Source organism: Xyrauchen texanus, chromosome 4 (genome assembly GCF_025860055.1).
Source record: "Xyrauchen texanus isolate HMW12.3.18 chromosome 4, RBS_HiC_50CHRs, whole genome shotgun sequence".
In the NCBI taxonomy this organism is placed as follows: domain Eukaryota; kingdom Metazoa; phylum Chordata; class Actinopteri; order Cypriniformes; family Catostomidae; genus Xyrauchen; species Xyrauchen texanus.
This window is the reverse complement of record NC_068279.1, coordinates 105622-131506: the sequence shown is the minus strand read 5'-3', so window position 1 is coordinate 131506 and position 25885 is coordinate 105622. Positions and strand designations below refer to the sequence as shown.

General features: G+C 37.9%; 1 protein-coding gene across 1 annotated transcript; it reads right to left on the bottom strand.

Annotated features, from left to right (window-relative positions):
• LOC127643269 (vitamin K epoxide reductase complex subunit 1-like protein 1) lies at positions 1-25885 on the bottom strand. The gene is made up of 3 exons (XM_052125942.1): positions 25613-25885; positions 16135-16244; positions 1-3291 (listed from the first exon to the last, which is right to left on the bottom strand). The coding sequence occupies exons 1-3, from the start codon at positions 25801-25803 to the stop codon at positions 3065-3067; spliced, it is 528 nt and encodes a 175-aa protein (XP_051981902.1). The 5' UTR covers positions 25804-25885; the 3' UTR covers positions 1-3064.

Sequence of the window (25885 nt, the reverse complement as noted above, 5' to 3'; positions counted from 1 at the left end):
TCCCTTTAAATCATGTCTAAATTTCACAAACCACATTTTTTATGCATTGGGAATTTTACAGGCAAACTTGTATTTTAATGTTTCGTCGATGGACATCAAGATAAACAGTCTGACACTGGATGGACAGTACTCGTCTTTGTCATTTGATTGTCTTTATTTGCATCAAATTATCCCAATCTGCCCCGACCCCATTTATCTCAAGTTCACTATAATACAACTGTTAAAGGTGCTGTAAGCGATGTTAGCTGCTGTAGAACTTCCACGAGATTTAGCCGTTAAATGAGACGGTGTGCCCCTTCTTTCCAAAAACATCATTATAATCAGCGATTATAACAGAGATGCAGTTTGATATCAGCAAACACAAACAGTTACACGGAAACTTCTACAGGTGCTACGAATGTTGCCAAATGCAACAGGAGCGTTCTCACGCCACAAACTCTTAAACTGACGCTTCATTAAACGTCTTCTGATTGGCTAAACATGGAATCAGAAATGTTATTTTCCCAGCTGCCCGACTAACAGCACCTTCAACAGTCACACGTTCCCGCTGGTACATGAACACACAATAGACTTTAAAAGAAATGGACACCAGCACAAACGGTTAGCCTCACTATTAAACGAACATTGTTCTATGATGAGTGGCTTGTCTTGAGGAACACAATCCATCACAACAGGCCCACTTTAAAGACTGAAGACCGTTTGCCGTTGTTTGGCATCGTGACTGACCATCCAAACAGCTGGAGACGTTTTGGACAAATCTGAGACGATACTCAAGACAGCACTGACAGAAAAGGAGAATTGTGGATATTAGTGACAGCAGTTGGGTGAAACGTTTAGTTGGGGTTGAACAACGTTAAATCACAAGACAGGGACACAATCATTAACAAGGAACTAAAGGATGAAACATATGAACATTATGAACTGAAATAAACCCAAAAAACTGGAGAAATCTCCAGGAATAAAATGTTCATTTTCTCTAACCTTCTGTTAGTTTGGTAAGGAATGCTTAAAATTAGTGTACATACGAAAGTGATGAAAAATAAAGAAAGGGTGCTTCACGATACATTAGCACTGAGATCAGGTTTCATCTAACCCTGCGTTCACACCACATTGGAATGACCAACATGACGAGATTCTGAAAATAAAGTTTTCGCGACGTCATGTAAAAACATCCAGCGGCATTAAAAGTTTTTAAAGGTTGTTTTTTTTGGCTACATCTAAATATTTCTGTTTGATACGTTGATTAAGGAATATTCCGGGTTTAATACGAGTTCAGCTCAATCGACGGCATTTGTGTCATAATGTTGATCACCACAAAAATTTATTTCGACTCGTCCCTCCTTTTCTTTAAATGTGTGTTCCAGTGAGACACTTCCAATGCAGGTCAATGGGGTTTAATCTGTACACATTAAAATACTGTTTCACAAGTCACAAGACATAAACAATATGTGTGTTAACATGATTTTACTGTCATTAAATCACTCACTGACCACATCTGTGTGAAGATATAGACAACTTTATAACTTCGTTGCCATGACGATGTCAAAAGACCCTAAAAACCTAAAACGACTATAAAAATTATGATTTAATCAACTTTACAGCTCAAATAATGCACAAGTTTTAACAGAAGAATTAATGTAAGTGCTTTTCTAAAATTATAAGCGTCACATTTCTGCCTTTAAACCCTTTAAAAATACCCCATTGACTTGCATTGGAAGTGTCTCACTGGAACACACATTTGTGCTTTTATATTTTAAGAAAACGAGGGACTTGTCGAAATTATTTTTAATGGTCATCAACATTGCCACAAATGCTGTCGATTGAGATTAACTTGTGTTGAACCCGGAATATTCCTTTAATTATTAATTCTTCACTTTTAGTCGTATTTCAAGGGAACAGCTCGTAATATAATCTTCCAGAATTACGGTTATTCAAACATGATGTGAATGCAGCTTTGACTTGTGGTGCGTTCACGTCATGTTGGAATTACGGCGATATTCCGGCGTATAAAGCGTTTGCATCATCGAAGAACTTCTCATTACAAGTTATAAATAAAAAAAAAGTATATAAAAGCTCCCACCTGACCATCATGACGTCACGTATAGAGAACCAATAAGGCAGTTAATCAAGAGTTAAACGTACTGTATATGCCATTTTTATGTAAAGTCTCCGTGTGGTCATCTCGTAAGTACAGTAATTCCAACAGGATGTGAACGCAGCATTATTCCGGGGTTTAGAAACCACCGTAGGACGAGTCAATCGTCATAATACCTGTACAGAGAACTGTACGCCTTCAGAAATTTGCACTAAAATCCACAACCATTTTTTAGAAGTGACGGACATGCTATCGGACTTTTGTTTTAATGTTTCAAGTTCGGAATATTGCTTTGCGGCTATTTACAGAACTGCGAAACAAACAAATAAAAAATAAAAAGTAGTCACAGACAAATCTGATCTACACACATACAGTTCACATTCTTCCGTGTTTTATGAGTGGTCCTCTTCCAAAACAATAATACAAATAAAATCTGTAAACATAACAAATTACACTTTATTTCTTAATGACGTGTGGAATTACCTCTGCGTCCGGTACATTAACCTCATGATCGTTTACCCTTTATAAACCCTTAAATTCAGTCCCGCGAAGACTCTCCCAGTGGATTCAAGTAGTCTCGCATCTTTTTTCCACGTTTTCTCCATCGTTTTATTCCTCAGGAAAGGACACTCTCTTCCGTTTGTACCGACTGGTAGTTTTTGTTCCCGTGAGCTCTTGTCCGACTGATCTCTCTCGATCACAGCCCAAACCTCAACAAAGAAAACCAACGAGAAATAAAAATGGACAACAATGTGCATTTTGAAATCCTTCCTTGCAATGTGATAAACATGTGATCGGTGGCCCCTAAAATGTTTCTTTACACTTTTTCTTTCGTTGTTTCATGTTGTTGTTTTGTTTTACACACACACGACAGAATTTGTTTGGAAGCAAGGTCTCCTGGTGGCAAGTCACAAATTTCAGAGGTCACCCCCCCGACATCCTTCTATATATATTTTAGTTTTTCCCCGTCTAGTCCCGTTTGGCTTGGAGCTGTTGCTTCCAGGCCTCGTTCAAGTAAACCAGTCGCTTGTAGTTGAGCACAAACAGGATGAAGTTCAGTGCGTATGTGGTGACACAGATGACGCAGAAGTCTTTCAGGACGAAGTACAGGATGTAAGCCAGATAGAAAGAGCCCATCACGGACGCGATGGACGTAGTCATCAGAATCAGGGCAGCCATCGCGCTGGCCGTCAAACCTGCAAATACGTGCAAACAGCAGTTAGTGAACTGGACAAACATCGGGAAAATAACAGCATTAAAAATGCTAGAAGATGCTACAATTTTACGGTTGTACTTCCATCACAATTGTGTCATGAACATACAATTCAAGACATACCTTGGGGTGTACATTTTCAGAACGCAAACAAAGCTAGGCTTATTCACGTCGGTTTATGTTTTCACATCGAGTGCAGAAATATATGCATTGCTGGTTTATTCAAGTGCATGTAAACTTCATAACTGAGCTGATTTTTGGTAAGTTTGTGGAGTTCTGGAAAACACTCTTAATGTCCAAAAGATGCAGACAATAATTTAACCACTAATTTAAACCCTTTATTCAATCTTATCACATTAGATTTTGCTATCTGCCAATTATTCTCCTCGAAAGACCCCTTTAAAGTTTTTGGTTTGGACCGCAGGAGTAAATTATAGCTGGGAAAACTTCTATATAGGTGACTGCCAGATCACAGCAAATATTATTTAGCATTATATATATATAAATATGTCTATGACAACAAATCTGCATTGTTTATCCTTTTGATCTTTCATTAAATAAACATCACAAAAATCTAACCTTTAATTGAAGTTAAACAATTGAAAAAGGGGAAATATCTCATTATTAAATGAATAATTTTCTCCAAAACATGTTGGTCACATTTATTGGCACTCTTTTATTCAATATTTTGTGCAACCTCCCTTTGCCAAGATAACAGCTCTGAGTCTTCTCCTATAATCCCTGATGAGGGATGGGAACACATGGTGATCGGAGATCATTCCTCCATACAGAATCTCTCCAGATCCTTCAAATTCAGAGGAGCATGTTGATGGACTCTTCAGGTCGCCCCACAGGTGTTCTATGGGGTTCAGGTCAGGGGACTGGGATAGCTATGGCAGAACCTTGATTTTGTGGTCTGTGAACCATTTTTGTGTTGATTTTGTTTGTTTTGGATCCTTGTCCTGCTGGAAGATCCAACCAGGTCCCACTGAACAGTTGATTCAGAAGTTCACATACACTGCAGATAAATATATTTAAACTCAGTTTTTCACAATTCATGACATTTAATTATAGAAGACATTCACTGTCTTAAGTCAATTGTGATATAGTCAATTAAAAGTGAAACAATCTGTCTTTAAATTGTTGAAAAATGACTTGTGTAATACACAAATTAGATGTCCTAAACGACTCGTCAAAACTCTAGTTTGCTAATATTAAATCTGTGGAGTGGTTAAAAAATTAGTTTTATGACTTCAAGCTAAGTGTATGTAAACTTCTGACTTCACTTTAGATGTTGTATCTGTTGGTATATGATAGAGTCCATGATACCATGTATCACAACTTTATTTGTGAATGTGAAATGTCAGAATAATAGTAGAGGGAATGATTTCAGCTTTCATTTCTTTCATCACATTCCCAGTGGGTCAGAAGTTTACACACACTTTGTTAGTATTTAGTGGCATTGCCTTTAAATTGTTTAACTTGGGTCAAATGTTTTGGGGATCCTTCCACAAGCTTCTCACAATAAAATGCTGGAATTTTGTCCCATTCCTGCAGACAGAACTGGTGTAACTGAGTCAGGTTTGTAGGCCTCAGATTGAGGACTTTGTGATGCCGCTCCAATATCTTGACTTTGTTGTCTTTAAGCCATTTTGCCCAACTTTGGAGGTGTGCTTGGGGTCATTGTCCATTTGGAAGACCCATTTGTGACCGAGCTTTAACTTCCTGTCTGATGTCTTGAGATGTTGCTTCACTATATCCACATAATGTTCCTTCCTCATGATGTCATCATCTATTTAGTGAAGTGCACCCGTCCCTCCTGCAGCACCCCCACAACATTTACATTTATTCATTTGGCAGAAGCTTTTTATCCAAAGTGACTTACAAAAGAGGAAACATTAGCGAATCATCTTAAGGAGACAGTGGTATGAAAAGTGCCATACAACAAAGTTACCTAGCATCAAAATAGTATTCAAAACAGATTAAAGTGCGACAAGAATTTATTTTAGTGACTGGTTAATTGCTCTTGGATAAGATGTGTTTTTAGCCATATTTTGAAGACAGAAAGTGATTCAGCTTCACTGATTGAGTTGGGAAGGTCATTCCACCAACAACGTATGATGAAGCCAAAAGTCCGGGAAAGTGTTTTGGTGCCTTTGTGTTGGTACAACAAGGCGATGTTCCTTGGCCGACCGCAGGCTTCTGGCGGGAGTGTAGATCTGCATTAATGATTTTAGGTATGCTGGAGCAGACCCAGTGACTGTTCTGTATGCAGCATCAGAACCTTGAACTTGATACGTGCATCAACCGGCAGCCAGTGAAGAGAGACGAGGAGGGGTGTAACATGATGCTGCCACCCCCATGCTTCACGGTAGGGATGGTGTTCTTCGCCTTGCAAGCCTCATTCTTTTTCCTCCAAACATAACAATGGACATTATGGCTATTTTGTTTCATCAGATCAGAGGACATTTCCCCAAAAGTCAGATCTTTGACCCCATGTGCACTTGCAAACTGTATTCTGGCTTGTTTATGGTGGTTTTGGAGCAGCGGCTTCTTCCTTGCTGAGCCTTTCAGGTGATGTCCATATAGGACTGGTTTTGCTGTGGATCTAGATACTCGTCTACCTGTTTCCTCCAGCATCTTCACAAGCTCCTTTGCTGTTGTTCTGGGATTGATTTGCACTTTTCACACAAACTACGTTCATCTCTAGAGACAGAATGCGTCTCCTTCCTGAGCGGTGTGATGACTGTGTGGTCACATGGTGTTTATACTTGAGTACTATTGTTTGTACAGATGAACTTGGCACCTTCAGGTGTTTGGAAATTACTCCCAAGGATGAACCAGACTTGTGGAGGTCCACAGTTTTATTTCTTTGATTTCTTTTGATTGTCCCATGATGTCAAGCAAAGAGGCACCGAGTTTGAAGGCCTTAAAATACATCCACAGGTACACCTCCTATCAGAAGCTAATTGGCTAAAGGCTTGACATCATTTTCTGGAATTTTCCAAGCTGCTTAAAGACACAGTTAACTTAGTGTATGTAAATGCTTGTGACTGTGATTATAGTCAATTAAAAGTGAAACAATCGGTCTGTAAATGCACAATTAGATGTCCTAAACGACTTGCCAAAACTAGAGTTTGCTAATATGAAATTTGTGGAGTGTTTAAAAAATGTGTTTTAATGACTTCAAGCTAAGTGTATGTAAACTTCTGACTTCAACTGTAAGCTTTCTGGCAGAGGTAGTCAGGTTTGGATATTTTATCTGTTGGTATATGATAGAGTCCATGATGCCATGTATCCAAACAACATGCCCAGGACCTCTGGCAGAAAAACAGCCCCACAACATTAAAGTTCCAGCACCACATTTAACCGTTTGCATTGGGTACCTTATCTTTGTGCACCATCTCTGGTGTCTGCTGCCAAAAAGCATTTTTTTTGTTTCATCTGACCACAGAACCCGGTCACATCTGAAGTTCCAGTCGTGTCTGTTAAACTGAAGACGCTCGAGTTCGTTGTTGGGTGAGAGAAGAGGCTTTTTCTTGAACCCCCCCAAACCACTTGTGGTGCTGTAGATGATGTCTGATGTATATTTGAGACTTTCTGAGCCCAACTAATCTCTGCAGTTCTCCAGATGTGATCTTTGGAGGTTCTTTGGCCGCTTGAACATCCTCCTCACCGTGTGTGGAGACAATATAGACACACGTCCTCTTCCAGGACGATTCTTCAGATCTCCAGTTGATTGGAACTTGTTCATTATTGCCCTGATGGTGGAAATGGGTATTTTAAATGCTTTAGCTATTTTCTTATAGCCACTTCCCATTTTGTGAAGCTCAACAACGTTTAGCCGCACATCAGAACTTTATTCTTTAATCTGACCCCCTGTGATGGATGATTAAGGGAATTTGGTCTGTGTGTGACCTCATATTTATTCCCCTGTGAAACAGGAAGTCATGGATGATGTCATGTTCCTGGTCACACAGGTGCATTAAAATGTAAAATATGAATGGGAATACACTTCAGATATATTTTACTCATAAGGATTTCTAGGGGTGTCATTAATTGTGGCCAACATGTTTTGGAGAAAAATATTTATTTAATAATGAGATATTTCCCCTCTTTCAATTGTTTAACTTCAATTAAATGTTCGATTTTTGTGAATTTTAAGGATAAACAATGCAGATTTCTTTTCAGACTTCTTTGCTCAAATTTACCAAGGGTGCCAATATTTCTGGCCACAACTGTGTGTGTGTGTATTATATATCTATATATTGTTACATGTTTTGCAAGTATTCACACTGATATGTGGAACAAGTTCTAAAATGGTACCGTCTCTTTAAGAATAGCAACAGTTCAGTAAGTGCTTTACAGGAGTGTTTTGGTTGACCCCTTATTAACCAGAGTGGAGTCCAAAGGCTTCTATGCCATGTGTGATTAGAATTAAATGTTTATGGATCATAAAATCAGTATTTTTTCCCAGATCTAGTTTTCACGACTATTCAAAAGAAGAAACAATGGAGAGAGATGGATTATGACAGTCGGAAGAGAGAAGGATGCACATTTACGGTCACTCCCTCAGAAAACCCAACACAGCAGTGCTATTTATTATTATTATTAATGCCAGGGTAATAAGACACAGTATGGTGTTTATGTAAATTAAATCATTTAAAAAATGAAAAAAAAAAAGTTGGCTTGTTTTATGCTGCTTATTTAAAGGGATAGTCCAACAACAATGACATTTCTCTCATCATTTCCTCACCCTCATGTCATCCCAGATCTGTGTGACTTTCTGTCTTCTGCAGAAAACAAATGAAGATTTTTAGAAGAATATTTCAGATCTGTAGTTTCATACAACGCCACTCAAAGTCACACACATCTGGGATGACATGCAGGTAAGTAAATGATGACAGAATTTTCATTTTTGGGTGAACTGTCCCTTTATGACCAAAATGTGTCATCACAGTATGTGAAAAGGGTCCATAGGTGAAATCACACAGAAATCCAGAGCTTGCCAGTGTGCAGCAAGACCTTTATAACACATTGAATGGGTTCAGTATATTTGCAACACTGCTTATCTTTAGTTTCCTGTAAATCACTTCCTTGGATGCATAATTCTCATGCCAATACAAGGAATCATGAAGACAGCATTTTAAGGGACCATAGGCAAACTCCTGACACAAAGGCTTGGCTTTCTGAGATAACTATTTTTGGTTAAATGCTAACGTGTATCCGGCTTTGCAGAGAAAACAATCTCATAATACACTGACAATTTAGTTCATCTAAGATGATGGATGAGGCTAGAAAATGTTTTACTTTAACCTCGTGCGAACCCGCGACCTCATGTGCGTACATTGTGTTTTGTCTTCGGTATTCACTACGCATAATTTAAATAGATTTTAACCGACTGATCTCAGGTCAGGACACTCTGGGCTGTCAATAAATGGTAAAATATTTGACACACGGAGTCATGTGGCAAAACAACATGGAGCCAATCTCAGTTGGTCTGTGGGAGAAACACCAACAAATGTACATCTAGTAAGAAACCTCATTAAGTTTTTACATTGAAACCTGTTTGAGTCTCTAGTTTCTTCCGATATGCCATTTTAGAAATTCCAGGTATTTATTGTGAAACAGCACACTGTTAAACCAGATGGCCTCTTGCAAGGACAAGAGGCCTTAATTACCTTAGAAATCCCATATCGACTGTGCGTTACCGCCATTGAGACTAAATGGGTACATCAAAAGCTCTTAAAGTGACAGTAGCATTATAGCGCTTGCTATACAAATGAATGTAAAATTAATGTTATTACTTGTAAACTGTACACATTATTTCAAACACAGACAGCTTGTCTAATTATTACAGTAATATTAATTTATACAATTATACAATTTTTTCTCCCCAATTTGTAACGCTCAATTCCCAATGCGCTCCAAGTCCTCATGGTGGCGTAGTGACTCGCCTCAATCTGGGTGGCGGAGGACGAATCTCAGCTGCCTCCACGTCTGAGACTGCCAAACCATGCTACTTATCACGTGACTCGTTGAGTGCGTTGCCACGGAGACTTCACGCTATTCTCCGCAGCATCCACACACAACTCACCACACGCCCCACCGAGAGCGAGAACCACATTATAGTGACCACGAGGAGGTTACCCCATGTGACTCTACCCTCCCTAACAACCGGGCCAATTTGGTTGCTAAGGAGACCTGGCTGGAGTCACTCACCACACCCTGGATTCAAACTCACGACTCCAGGTGTGATAGTCAGCGTCAACACTCGCTGAGATACACAGACCCAGAAGTTAAAATGTGCTTATAATAATCGAGACAATTAATTAAATATTAATGTCCATATTTTCCCAAATTTTTCAGGACAGGTTCAGTTCTGTTGCTTGTTCTGATCAGCCTGAATGTAATACACTTTTTCTGAAGGCTTATTTGTTTGTGATCTTATAGTGAAATCACAATTATTTAAACTTTGAGCATTTAAATTGTGTATTAACTGAGAAATTATAATGTGCATTTTGTGCAAGATTAAAAAAACGATTTATTATAATATATATATCATCTTTTGAGTTGCTGACTATGTAGTGTGTTCCAAATCAGTCACTTATAAGTCATTTATTTCAAAAGAATGTTGCCTTAGAACACAACTGCCTATGTAGGCAGTATACAGGAAGACAGCTCACAAGGGTTTGGAACAGAGTCGGTTTCATCAGCTGATCTGGCCAGGCTGACATCAGACAAGTGGGCGTGGCTTATACGGAGGGGGTGGTGCATTTCTGAGGCTTGACATTTCCTCTACTCATCCCCTTGTCGACCCCTCTCTCTTCTTCAGTGTCTCTTGTACGAATGGAACGTTTCTCCAGAACAGAGGGCATTCAACACATTCTCTGACACAGTCTGGCTATTCATAGTCATGAAATTTCATTAGGCCACGGCGGGACAAACTCGTGCCTGAGACTTGAGTCATGCAGATAAATAACAAGAGCGAGGCATGCGCCAAGACATCAAGAATTAAAACTATTTCCAATATCTGTCTGTTTAACGTAGTTCAAGGCTACTACAGGACAACGAGCTGCCTTGCTGTCTTCAGAGACAGAAATGTAACAAACATTGGGTGAAATATGATTCTTCTGAAAAGTGTCACATTACGATACTAACATACTTGCATAATGATTTCGACATGCCTCTTTGTACGAATCGCGAATGTTTCCTGGTGAAATGAACATTAGAGGCGCTACAACAACTATTTTAATTTACTTGCACACAAATCTAAAACGTTAAACACTTTTACTATACCGTACGACTTGTTTTAACGTTTTGTGGCGGAATAATTCTCCCCTCCTTCTCGTCATCGTCACCCCGTCTCTTAGTGCTGCCCTTCAGCCAGGCTCACGATGGGAATTGGGCAAGAGAGCGAGAAGAGGTGCGTAATTAATAAGCCTTTTACTGACAGCGGTGGATGAAGTACACCTGACGGGAATAATGCTTCATCACCGCTGTCTTTAAAACGCAGAGCGCACCTCTTCTCAGGGAGCCGGCTTCAAACGTCCATGTGTGCACACACTGGCATCCTCGCACGCCCAGGACCAGAGCCGGGAGTGTTCGGACGAGTTGGATGCGCCGCCGGACCCGCTCCTCGGACCCCCGGATGGATTAAATGAGTCGCCGGGGAGAACAGCACAGGTTGTGGCCAACGGGCTAGAGACCAGACCGCCTTTCCCACTCACCTGCCAAGGGAAGTCAGGCCGCCAAGGACGCCGTCGCCCCTCACGCCGCGGACCCTGGAGGGGAGTGTGTGTGGCCGATGGACCCAGCTCATGCCTGGGCTATTCCATAGATACTACCCTGCCCGACACGGAGCCCCATCTCACCGCAAGGATGCAAGATTCTCCCTTTATTACGAACACTATTTCCCCTGAACACTTTATTGATAGAGTGTTGCACTTGTGATGTAAAAGAGCGGGGTACGAGTCATGAAGAGCCCACGAGTCCACACATGAACCCAAAGTGTCATAGAAGCAGCACAAAATTATGTTAATTGTGTTTTTCTGACACTATTGGTTAGGTTTAGTTTTAAGGGTTAGGGTAGGGAGGTTAGTTTTATTTAAAACTTGTTACAGCATGAATGTTAATAATGTTTTACTCTCTTTTAGCACCACACAGTGGACATTTCACCTCGGAACTGCAGTGATGCATATAGGAAACCACGCAATATCATTTTACAATTTCGCCACAGTCAAGTAATCTTCAAGAGAAGGGGCTGGGAAAAATATCCCCTTTTTAAATTCGATTTCGTTCCCCATCTTGGATGGATTGCTTTCATGGAGTTTGTCGCAATGCATTATATACATTCCCTTTGCCGCAAAGGCTTACATGACATGTTGCGTTGGATTTGACCCCCAAAAAAAGGTATCTTCGAAGGCAACATACTGTAGTCATGATGCCTTCTTTTTTAAGCAGCCTTCACATTAAGAGCACATCTGCCTACATGGAGTCTGTGTATCTCAGCGAGTATTGCCGCTGACTATCACACCTGGAGTCGTGAGTTTGAATCCAGGGCGTGCTGAGTGACTCCAGCCAGGTCTCCTTAGCAACCAAATTGGCCCGGGTAGAGTCACATGGGGTAACCTCCTCGTGGTGGTGATTAGTGGTTCTCTCAATGGGGCGTGTGGTGAGTTGTGTGTGGATCGTGGAGAGTAGCATGAGTCTCCACATGCTGCGAGTCTCCGCGGTGTCATGCACAACAAGTCACGTGATCAGATGCACGGATTGACGGTCTCAGAAGCGGAAGCAACTGACACTTGTCCTCCGCCACCCGGATTGAGGCGTGTAACCACGCCTTGCGCCACCACGAGGACCTACTTAGTAGGTTGAATTGGGCATTCCAAACTGGGAGAAAAGGGGATCTATTTAGAAAGAAACAAAAATGCTGCCTATGTAGGCAACTCAATATTTTTGGAACACAGCCGAGCTTAAACACTTGAGTAAGAGAGCAAACAGCCTCTGCATTCATTCACTGATTGATAAGGAAATGAAAGAAATTGTGCAGTAAAATGTAAAACAGGTTATGAGAGGTGACAAACAGTTCCTCGCTTACAGCCATCTATCACTAAGAGAGATAAGTGAACACTCGCATTATGCAAATATACTGCAATAGTGTGGAGAAGAGTTCACTGTGTCCAGTAACTGAAACACAGTTTCACTAGGTGGTAAACCGGAGCACAGATCTGCAGTCAACACAAGGCACATGACCACTGAGGAATGAGGAAGACATAAGGGTTGGGATGGTCGACAAGTCTTATAACAAACGAGACAAATTAGTGCACTTCTTGATGAGGTTGTGCTATAAAGGGGATGGATTTTAAGATGCAACTTCTCACGGAGGCATTTAGCATGTTGATATTTCAACAATATATTTTTAACAATTGCTGTCGGATTTCAAATTACCTGCTGTGATGCAATAGTTTTCAACTTGGAGCAATAGAAACCAAGTGACTGTCTGGTTAGAAGAAAAACTTAACATTTAGATGCACGTGTCAGACTTATCACAATCTTAATTTGAACGTTCCCGATATCTATTCTTAAAATGACAACAAGATCGGTGGTTTGCTATTCCAGGGGCGCTCGACCAGTCAATCGCAACACAACCACGTGTTGATCTCATAAACAAGCCCTGGAGACGTGAGTTTGAATTCAGGGCGTGCTGAGTGACTCCAGCCAGGTCTCCTTAGCAACTAAATTGGGCCGGTTGCTAGGGAGGGTAGAGTCACATGGGGTAACCTCCTCGTGGTCACTATAATGTGGTTCTCGCTCTCGGTGGGGCGTGTGGTGAGTTGTGTGTGGATGCCGCGGAGAATAGCGTGAAGCCTCCACACACGCTACGTCTCCACGGTAACGTGCTCAACGAGTCACATGATGAGCGCATTGACGGTCTCAGATGCAACTGAGATTCGTCCTCTGCACCCGGATTGAGGCGAATCACTACGCCACCATGAGGACTTGGAGCGCATTGGGAATTGGGCGTTCCAAATTAGGAAGAAAAACAGAATATAGTGTTACAGCTGTATTTAGATGAGAAATACTTATTCTTTCTGAAAGTATGTACTGATGGTTCAAAAGACCCTGATTCTAGGCGTATAGCTGCAGTAGTGTTCATTCCTCATTTCAAATAAAAAATAAAAAAATAATTATACCAGGCTTAAGACCAACTAGTGATTGCACATCTCTGTATAATATAGGAATGAGGTCAACAAATAAACTGTCCGTGGCAATTGATTGACAAGCTGTCAAATTAAAAGACCGACAGAGTCTGACACACAAGACTAATGTTGTGAATGTTTGACCTGTGTCTTATCTCTGAAACGCCAAGAGATGTCAAACATCAGCAATATTGAACAGGGACATGTGTAGGTGATAATTCAGAGCTTTACATTACAGACAGTGAAGTTCTTTCTAGAACCTTGACACACACACACACACACACAGACAGACACACTCACACACACACACACACACACACACACAGACAGACACACTCACACACAGACACACGCACACACACAGACAGACACACACTCACACACAGACACACACTCACACACAGACACACACTCACACACAGACAGACACACACTCACACACAGACACACACACACAGACAGACACACACTCACACACAGACAGACAGACACACACACACACAGACAGACACACACTCACACACAGACACACACAGACAGACAGACACACACTCACACACAGACACACACTCACACACACAGACAGAGACAGACACACACTCACACACACACACACACACACACACACACACACACAGACAGACACACACACACACACTCTCTCACACACACACACACACAGACAGACACACACTCACACACACAGACAGAGACAGACACACACTCACACACACACACAGACAGACACACTCACACACAGACACACACACACACAGACAGACACACACTCACACACAGACACACACAGACAGAGACACACTCACACACAGACACACACACACACACACACACAGACAGAAACACACACACTCACACACAGACACACACTCACACACACAGACAGAGACAGACACACTCACTCCACACACACACACACACACACAGACAGTCACACACAGACACACATACACAGACAGACACACACTCACACACAGACACACACACACAGACAGACACACACTCACACACAGACACACACACACACACACACAGACAGAGACAGACACACATTCACACACAGACACACACTCACACAGACAGACACACACTCACACACACACACACAGACACAGACACACTCACACAGACAGACACACACTCACACACACACGCACACAGACAGACACACACACACACAGACAGAGACAGACACACACTCACACACACACACACACACACACACACACACAGACACACACACACACACACAGACAGAGACAGACACACACACACACAGACAGAGACAGACACACACTCACACACACACACACACACACACACACACACACACAGACAGACACACACTCACACACACACGCACACAGACAGACACACACACACACAGACAGAGACAGACACACACTCACACACACACACACACACACACACACACACACACACACACACACACACACACAGACACACACACTCACACAGACAGACACACACTCACACACACACACACAGACACAGACACACTCACACAGACAGACACACACTCACACACACACGCACACAGACAGACACACACACACACAGACAGAGACAGACACACACTCACACACACTCACACACACACACACACACACACACACACACACACACACACACACACACACAGACAGAGACAGACACACACTCACACACAGACCCACACTCACACAAAGACAGACACACACACACACACAGACAGACACACACTCACACACACAGACAGAGACAGACACACACTCACACACAGACAGACACACACTCACACAGACACACACACACAGACAGACACACACAGACAGACACTCACACAGACAGACACACACAGACAGACAGAGACAGACAGACAGAGACAGACAGACAGACAGAGACAGACACACAGACACGCACACTGACACGCACACACACGCGCACTGACACGCACACACACGCGCACTGACAGGCACACACCAACATGCACACAAACAGGCGCGCGCACAAACCCGTCATATTTATTTAACCTGGAGCTTTTATTTTGGCTGAACACAGAAATGTGGCAACTTTGTTTTTGTCAGTTAACAGCAGCGGTCGACCCCTATGGGGTTTAATGCCGATATCCAGAGAGCAGGGTGATATAAAATTCTATTTAATATAATAGTATATAACTTACATATAAATTGGCTAAAAAGTATTATATTTAAACAGTTGGCTACATGCACATGTTATTCGGAGTCCTCCATGTGCATTTTGCGGGATTACCATTAACGATTAATCAATTTATTGATTGTTCATTTCCACAACTTTCGATAATGAAAATGTCTGAAAATTGGCAGCCCTAAATTAAAGCATGTTTTAATCCTTTGTGCAGAACACCACTTGATTTCAAGCATGTAAAATTATAAAATGGAGCTATCGTGCTGGGGGAGAAACAGACACAATCTCAATTTCTAACATCAAAATTTTGGCTTTTACAAAATAATCCTCGGCCATCAGTATCAGCCGAAATATCTATACCAGTTAATTTACACAAATGACAAATGCTCACGTTCAACAGTGTTGTTCTCTGCAGGGCAAAGGGTTGATTTTATTCTTACCTAGTAATAGTTGAAAAACATAAAAGAATATTTCATAAACACTGTTTGGCTGGTTTACTGCGCTGTCGTTCCCAAAAATGCTTCCCAACAGTCCAAATCCTCGACCCCATCTGGACAAAAACACAGAAACCAACACAGAGATGAATTTAACTGGGAAATGTAGAAATCAGATAACATGACAGATCTATAAACATATATGAACATGTATATCTTATATATTTGGCATTTTACATATTAAATTGATCTTACAGTATGGACAAAAACAAGACATTACTTTTTGGGAGACAACTTACTATTGTAGAAACTCAATAGTATTCAATTCAAATGCAGAATTCAGAAACAGTCATACCTGCAGACATTTATAATGTTTATTTTTAAAATAATAATAATAATAATTGATCCATCTTTGACAAGACGACAAATGGCAGTCCACAAAAATACTGTATCAGTATTGGTGTACATTAATTACATTTAAACACTTTTTGCACATTTTCCATGGAAACGTTGGTTGATCATTTGCATTAGGGCTGGGCGCTATGGAAACAAACATTATATCTCAATATTTTTTAGATATTCAATAAACATAATTATCGATATTTATGTACTTGCGATGAAATTGCTCAAAAGTCATTTTTTCCTAATTATTTTATTTAATTTCTTTCATTTATATTTTTATTTTAAAATATTGTGAATGAACATTCCTCACTTCTCTTCTGGAATACTGAATAATTATTACTATTATTTTGAGGATTAGATTTTATTCACACAATAGTAACATGTTTCTGTCATATTTATTTCACCTGGAGCTTTTATTTTGGCAAAAAGATTGTTGTTATCAGTTTACAGCAGCAGTCGATAGGGCTGGGTATCGAGTTTGGTACATTTTAGGCACCGGCGAATTGCTTCTAAACAATAGAGTATCAAAAAATTTCTTGTCGTTCGGTACCAAATTTCAATACCTAAGGGGTTAATCTTGTCAATGTCAGTGATAAGCATGTAGCATGCTAGATGTGCCCAAATCTCAAAGTGCTGGTGATTGGATGTGTTTAGGCATCAAGGAAAAACACTAGTTTACGCTGGTTATGCCCAGAGACGCGGCTCACACGTGAGGCTGTAGTGTGTATGCATCTCAACCCCCATACATGTGAAAGATGTGGAAAAGGGTTAGGGTTATGTGTGTTTGTGTGAGTGAGTGAGTGAGTGAGTGAGTGAGTGAGTGAGTGTGAGTATATGTGAGTGAGTGTGTATGTGAGTGTGTATGCCAGAGAAGCGGCTCACACGTGAGGCTGTAGTGTGTATGCATCTCAACCCCCATACATGTGAAAGATGTGGAAAAGGGTTAGGGTTGTGTGTGTTTGTGTGAGTGAGTGAGTGTGTATGTGAGCGAGTGTGTATGTCAGTGTGTGTATGCCAGAGACGCGGCTCACACGTGAGGCTGTAGTGTGTATGCGTCTCAACCCCCATACATTTGAAAGATGTGGAAAAGATCAAAAGTGTGGCTACATTTCACCAGGCTCGATGACAACAGTGCACGATGCAATATTTGTGACAAGATAATTGCTGCCAAGACCGGCAACACGACAAATCTGATGAAGCACTTGACAGTGCACGGAATAAACTTAAGAGCAGAAAGATGCTCCATCTTTGACTGCAATAAGACTGAGCCGGTGCAGTCATCCTCTCAGCGTCCTGCCAAAGAGCTTCCTTCAACATGCCCACCACACGAGTCTTAATGAAAGTCTTTAACAGGTTTTAATGGTTGATGCAGTCATGCAGAGATCAGGGTGGCCGATAGGCCAATATAGAGAAGCACTCTCATTGTGGAATAAGTGGAGCTGGAGCTCTTTAAAGGAAACACCCTGCTGTTGCATCTTTAATGCAGTTATATTTAATGCAGTTATATTTAATGCGTTACATCTTTAATGCAGTTATATTTAATGCGATTATATTGAATGCGTAACATCTTTAATGCGGTTATATTTAATGCAGTTATATTTAATGCGTTACATCTTTAATGCGGTTATATTTAATGCGTTACATCTTTAATGCGGTTATATTTAATGCGATTATATTTAATGCGTAACATCTTTAATGCGGTTATATTTAATGCGATTATATTTAATGCGTAACATCTTTAATGCGGTTATATTTAATGTGTTACATCTTTAATGTGTTACATCTTTAATGCGGTTATATTTAATGCGTTACATCTTTAATACAGTTATATTTAATGCGTTACATCTTGAATACAGTTATATTTAATGCGTTACAGCTTTAATGCAGTTATATTTAATGCGGTTATATTTAACGTGTTACATCTTTAATGCAGTTCTATTTAATGCTTACAGCTTTAATGCAGTTATATTTAATGCGGTTATATTTAATGCATTACAGCTTTAATGCAGTTATATTTAATGCAGTTATATTTAACGTGTTACATCTTTCATGCAGTTCTATTTAATGCTTACAGCTTTAATGCAGTTATATTTAATGCGGTTATATTTAATGCGTTACATCTTTAATGCAGTTATATTTAATTCATTACATCTTTAATGCAGTTAGATTTAATGGGTTACATCTATAATACAGTTATATTTAATGGGTTACATCTTTAATGCGGTTATATTTAATGCATTACATCTTTAATGCAGTTCTGTTTAATGCCTTACATCTTTAATGCGATTATATTTAATACGGTTATATTTAATGCGTTACATCTTTAATGCAGTTCTGTTTAATGCATTACATCTTTAATGCAGTTCTATTTAATGCGTTACAGCTTTAATGCAGTTACATTTAATGCATTACATCTTTAATGCAGTTATATTTAATGCATTACATCTTTAATGCAGTTATATTTAATGCATTACATCTTTAATACAGTTCTGTTTAATGCGTTACATCTTTAATGCGATTATATTTAATGCGTTACTTCTTTAATGCAGTTATATTTAATGCGTTACATCTTTAATGCGGTTATATTTAATACGTAACATCTTTAATGCGGTTATATTTAATGCAGTTCTGTTTAATGCGTTACATCTTTAATGCGATTATATTTAATGCGGTTATATTTAATGCGTTACATCTTTAATGCAGTTCTGTTTAATGCGTAACATCTTTAATGCGATTATATTTAATGCGTTTATATTTAATGCGGTTATATTTAATGCGTAACATCTTTAATGCGGTTATATTTAATGCAGTTTTATTTAATGTGTAACATCTTTAATGCGGTTATATTTAATTCAGTTATATTTAATGCGTTACATCTTTAATGCGGTTATATTTAATGTAGTTATATTTCATGCGTAACATCTTTAATGCGGTTATATTTAATGCAGTTATATTTAATGCGTTACATCTTTAATGCAGTTATATTTAATGCAGTTATATTTAATGCGTTACATCTTTAATGCGGTTATATTTAATGCAGTTATATTTAATGCGGTACATCTTTAATGCGGTACTTCTTTAATGCGGTACATCTTTAATGCAGTTATATTGAATGCGTTACATATTTAATGCAGTTATATTTAATGCGTTACATCTTTAATGCGGTTATATTTAACGCGTTACATCTTTAATGCGGTTATATTTAACGCGTTACATCTTTAATGCGGTTATATTTAACGTGTTACATCTTTAATGCGGTTATATTTAACACGTTACATCTTTAATGCGGTTATATTTAACGCGTTACATCTTTAATGCGGTTATATTTAACGCGTTACATCTTTAATGCGGTTATATTTAACGCGTTACATCTTTAATGCGGTTATATTTAACGCATTACATCTTTAATGCGGTTATATTTAATGCAGTTCTGTTTAATGCGTTACATCTTTAAGGCGATTATATTTAATGCGGTTATATTTAATGCGGTTATATTTAATGCAGTTATATTTAATGCGTAACATCTTTAATGCAGTTATATTTAATGCAGTTATATTTAATGCGTAACATCTTTAATGCAGTTATATTTAATGCAGTTATATTTAACACGTACATCGTTAATGCGGTTATATTTAATGCGTAACATCTTTAATGAGGTTATATTTAATGCAGTTATATTTAATGCGTAACATCTTTAATGCGGTTATATTTAATGCAGTTATATTTAATGTGTTACATCTTTAATGCGGTTACATTTAACGCGTTACATCTTTAATGCAGTTATATAAAATGCGTTACATTTTAATGCAGTTTTATTTAACGCGTTACATCTTTAATGCGTTACATCTTTAATGTGTTACATCTTTAATGCGGTTATATTTAATGCGTTACATCTTTACTGTGTTACATCTTTAATGAGGTTATATTTAATGCGTAACATCTTTAATGCAGTTATATTTAATGTGTTACATCTTTAATGCAGTTATATTTAATGCGTTACATCTTTAATGCGGTTATATTTAATGCGGTTTCATTAAATGCGTTACATCTTTAATGCAGTTATATTAAATGCGTTACATTTTAATGCGGTTTTATTTAACGCGTTACATCTTTAATGCGTTACATCTTTAATGTGTTACATCTTTAATGTGGTTATATTTAATGCGTTACATCTTTAATGTGGTTATATTTAATGCGGTTTCATTAAATGCGTTACATCTTTAATGCAGTTATATTTAATGCGTTACATCTTTAATGTGTTATATCTTTAATGCGGTTATATTTAATGCGTTACATCTTTAATGTGTTACATCTTTAATGCGGTTATATTTAATGCGGTTATATTTAATGCGGTTTCATTAAATGCGTTACATCTTTAATGCAGTTATATTTAATGCGTTACATCTTTAATGCAGTTATATTTAATGCGTTACATCTTTAATGTGTTACATCTTCAATGCGGTTATATTTAATGCGTTACATCTTTAATGCGTTACTTTGATGCGGTTTCATTAAATGTGTTACATCTTTAATGTGTTACATCTTTAATGCGGTTATATTTAATGCGTTACATCTTTAATGTGTTACATTTTTAATGCGGTTATATTTAATGTGTTACATCTTTAATGCGGTTATATTTAATGCGTTACATCTTTAATGTGTTACATCTTTAATGCGGTTATATTTAATGCGTTACATCTTTAATGTGGTTATATTTAATGCGTTACATCTTTAATGTGTTACATCTTTAATGCGGTTATATTTAATGCGTTACATCTTTAATGTGTTACATCTTCAATGCGGTTATATTTAATGCATTACATCTTTAATGCGTTACTTTGATGCGGTTTCATTAAATGTGTTACATCTTTAATGTGTTACATCTTTAATGCGGTTATATTTAATGCGTTACATCTTTAATGTGTTACATTTTTAATGCGGTTATATTTAATGCGTTACATCTTTAATGCGGTTATATTTAATGCGTTACATCTTTAATGAGTTACATCTTTAATGCGGTTATATTTAATGCGTTACATCTTTAATGCGGTTACATTTAATGCGTTACATCTTTAATGTGTTACATCTTTAATGTGTTACATCTTTAATGCGGTTATATTTAATGCGTTACATCTTTAATGCGGTTATATTTAATGTGTTACATCTTTAATGTGTTACATCTTTAATGCGGTTATATTTAATGCGTTACATCTTTAATGCGGTTATATTTAACGCGTTACGTCTTTAATGCTTTACATCTTTAATGCGGTTATATTTAATGCGTTACATCTTTAATGCGGTTATATTTAACGCGTTACGTCTTTAATGCTTTACATCTTTAATGCGGTTATATTTAACGCGTTACATCTTTAATGCGGTTATATTTAACGCGTTACATCTTTAATGTGGTTATATTTAACGCATTACATCTTTAATGCGGTTATATTTAATGCAGTTCTGTTTAATGCGTTACATCTTTAAGGCGATTATATTTAATGCGGTTATATTTAATGCGGTTATATTTAATGCAGTTATATTTAATGCGTAACATCTTTAATGCAGTTATATTTAATGCAGTTATATTTAATGCGTAACATCTTTAATGCAGTTATATTTAATGCAGTTATATTTAACACGTACATCGTTAATGCGGTTATATTTAATGCGTAACATCTTTAATGAGGTTATATTTAATGCAGTTATATTTAATGCGTAACATCTTTAATGCGGTTATATTTAATGCAGTTATATTTAATGTGTTACATCTTTAATGCGATTATATTTAACGCATTACATCTTTAATGCGGTTACATTTAACGCGTTACATCTTTAATGCAGTTATATAAAATGCGTTACATTTTAATGCAGTTTTATTTAACGCGTTACATCTTTAATGCGTTACATCTTTAATGTGTTACATCTTTAATGCGGTTATATTTAATGCGTTACATCTTTACTGTGTTACATCTTTAATGAGGTTATATTTAATGCGTAACATCTTTAATGCAGTTATATTTAATGTGTTACATCTTTAATGCAGTTATATTTAATGCGTTACATCTTTAATGCGGTTATATTTAATGCGGTTTCATTAAATGCGTTACATCTTTAATGCAGTTATATTAAATGCGTTACATTTTAATGCGGTTTTATTTAACGCGTTACATCTTTAATGCGTTACATCTTTAATGTGTTACATCTTTAATGTGGTTATATTTAATGCGTTACATCTTTAATGTGGTTATATTTAATGCGGTTTCATTAAATGCGTTACATCTTTAATGCAGTTATATTTAATGCGTTACATCTTTAATGTGTTATATCTTTAATGCGGTTATATTTAATGCGTTACATCTTTAATGTGTTACATCTTTAATGCGGTTATATTTAATGCGGTTATATTTAATGCGGTTTCATTAAATGCGTTACATCTTTAATGCAGTTATATTTAATGCGTTACATCTTTAATGCAGTTATATTTAATGCGTTACATCTTTAATGTGTTACATCTTCAATGCGGTTATATTTAATGCGTTACATCTTTAATGCGTTACTTTGATGCGGTTTCATTAAATGTGTTACATCTTTAATGTGTTACATCTTTAATGCGGTTATATTTAATGCGTTACATCTTTAATGTGTTACATTTTTAATGCGGTTATATTTAATGTGTTACATCTTTAATGCGGTTATATTTAATGCGTTACATCTTTAATGTGTTACATCTTTAATGCGGTTATATTTAATGCGTTACATCTTTAATGTGTTACATCTTTAATGTGTTACATCTTTAATGCGGTTATATTTAATGCGTTACATCTTTAATGCGGTTATATTTAATGTGTTACATCTTTAATGTGTTACATCTTTAATGCGGTTATATTTAATGCGTTACATCTTTAATGCGGTTATATTTAACGCGTTACGTCTTTAATGCTTTACATCTTTAATGCGGTTATATTTAATGCGTTACATCTTTAATGCGTTACATCTTTAATGTGGTTATATTTAATGCGTTACATCTTTAATGCGTTACTTTAATGCGGTTATATTTAATGCGTTACATCTTTAATGCGGTTTCATTAAATATGTTACATCTTTAATGCCGTTTTATTTAATGCGTTACATCTTTAATGTGTTACATATTTAATGCGGTTATATTTAATGCGTTACATCTTTAATGCGGTTATATTTAATGTGTTACATCTTTAATGTGTTACTTTAATGCGGTTATATTTAATGCGTTACATCTTTAATGCGGTTTCATTAAATGCGTTACATCTTTAATGCAGTTATATTTAATGCGTTACATCTTAAATGCGGTTTTATTTAATGCGTTATATCTTTAATGCGGTTTTATTTAATGCGTTGCATCTTTAACGCAGTTATATTTAATGCGTTACATCTTTAATGCGGTTATAATTAATGCGTTATAAATTTATTAAAGTTCAAATAATATGTAATTAACTACAAACTCCGAAACTGTCTGTGCGGTCGGCGCCTCTTCTATTAGTCGTGTGAATGTCCCGATCTAAGGGGGAGAGATTGAAACTGCACCGGCTGATGCACACTCTGTAACGGGACGATCAAACCTCGAGCGCACACGCTTAATGCAGCTAGATTATAACATGATGACTCGTGACTTATCATAATATATGTGTCACTGTGTGTTTCTTATCGTGAAGATATCTCATGTTTGAGGGTGTATCCTGCAGTAATAAACTGAATTGGCATCTCGTAAATAAATCACAAGCTGAATTCAAAGGTTACTTAAGTGATGAAGCCCAATCAATTTCACTTTAACTCACTCTTTATATCAATTAAACTCTTTAGGGGGGGATAAATACTGCATTTACAATAGGGTCATTTAAGGTACATATTCATGACTAGTGTTGGGTAATTTACTCTAAAAAAGTAAATAATTACATCTTCCACAGTGTAATTGTACTAATTATCTGTCTGAATAGTAATTGCATTGCTTATTGCTAATTACTTTCTAAAACCCTGATCAACCTCGAACACATGAAAAATACATGAAACTGTTCTATTAATTCTTTCAAATAAATCTAATGAATTATTCATGAACTGACCAAAGAATTTAAGGGGACAGCATTAATTAGAAACCCTATATTTGAACATTAGATGTTAAATTTCGATTTAAAATTCCCCTTTGTTTTATATAGAATTGTTCTATTTTCTATACAGTATTTAACGCAATTACATCAGAAGAAACTGTAACTTATTTCTGAAAAATTAAGAGTAATCCCTTATTTTACTTTTTCTTCAATGAAAAGTAATTTCATTACAGTAATTTATTACTTAGTAATGCATTACACCCAACAATGTTCATGACATGAAGAGAAATACAATATATTATGGTAAATGTCAGATTATCTGGATATTAAGCAGCCTGTTGTACTCAAATAGGGACAGAAGTGTCAGCTAGATAAATGCTAATAAATGAGTGGTTTGGATTTATAATAAAGCTAAAAATATTACGCACTATATTACGAAATAAATATACAATCAGTGTAGAGTTATTACTAAAATTCCAGTTATTCAGTGGACTGGTATGGAGTTCATTCACTCATTAGCACTGTTAGCATTAGCTGCTATCGCACTGTGTTGCTGCCCATAAAACAAAAGCCATATACACATTCTACTATAAATACAATTTTTAATTTATGCACAATTATCTTTGAGTTTAACCAAGCCAAACTGATTTGCTTTATAAGGAACGATTATAAAAATTAGCCTGATATTTGAATTTTAACAGCGGCCCGGAGCGACTCTCCGGATGTGCTCTCAACCTAATGAGCTCCCTATCTAGTGAGCACTTTCGGGGTATCATATGAGCGTTAGAAACGTATGAACCCCCTGTAATGCTCCAAAACGTTTGATTCGAACTTTCGCCCGCGCCTAAATCAATCGAAATCGTATAGGACGCACACATATGCTGTCTACGTAGGGAACTCGCTATGTTTTGAGCCCACCCGTCTCTCTCTCTCTCTCTCTCTCTCTCTCTCTCTCTCTCTCTCTCTCTCTCTCTCTCTCTCTCTCTCTCTCTCTCTCTCTCTCTCACCTGGACGTGAAGACTTTGGAACAGCTGACCGAGCTGCTCAGGTCGCACACGGCGCGGTAACTGGGGTCCCGGCTCTTCTCCCTCTCCACATGGAAGGCATACAGTGACAGTAGAATCCCAGCGAGACACACGAGCAGCCGGACGAGCCGCTCCCAGCGAGGGGTGGACACTCGCAAGACGGGCGCCGCCATTTTTTCCCGGCCTTAGCACGAACGCGCGCAGCCTCAACCGTTGGGCGCGCGGGCGACGTGGAAAAGCGTCGGGACGTGTCAC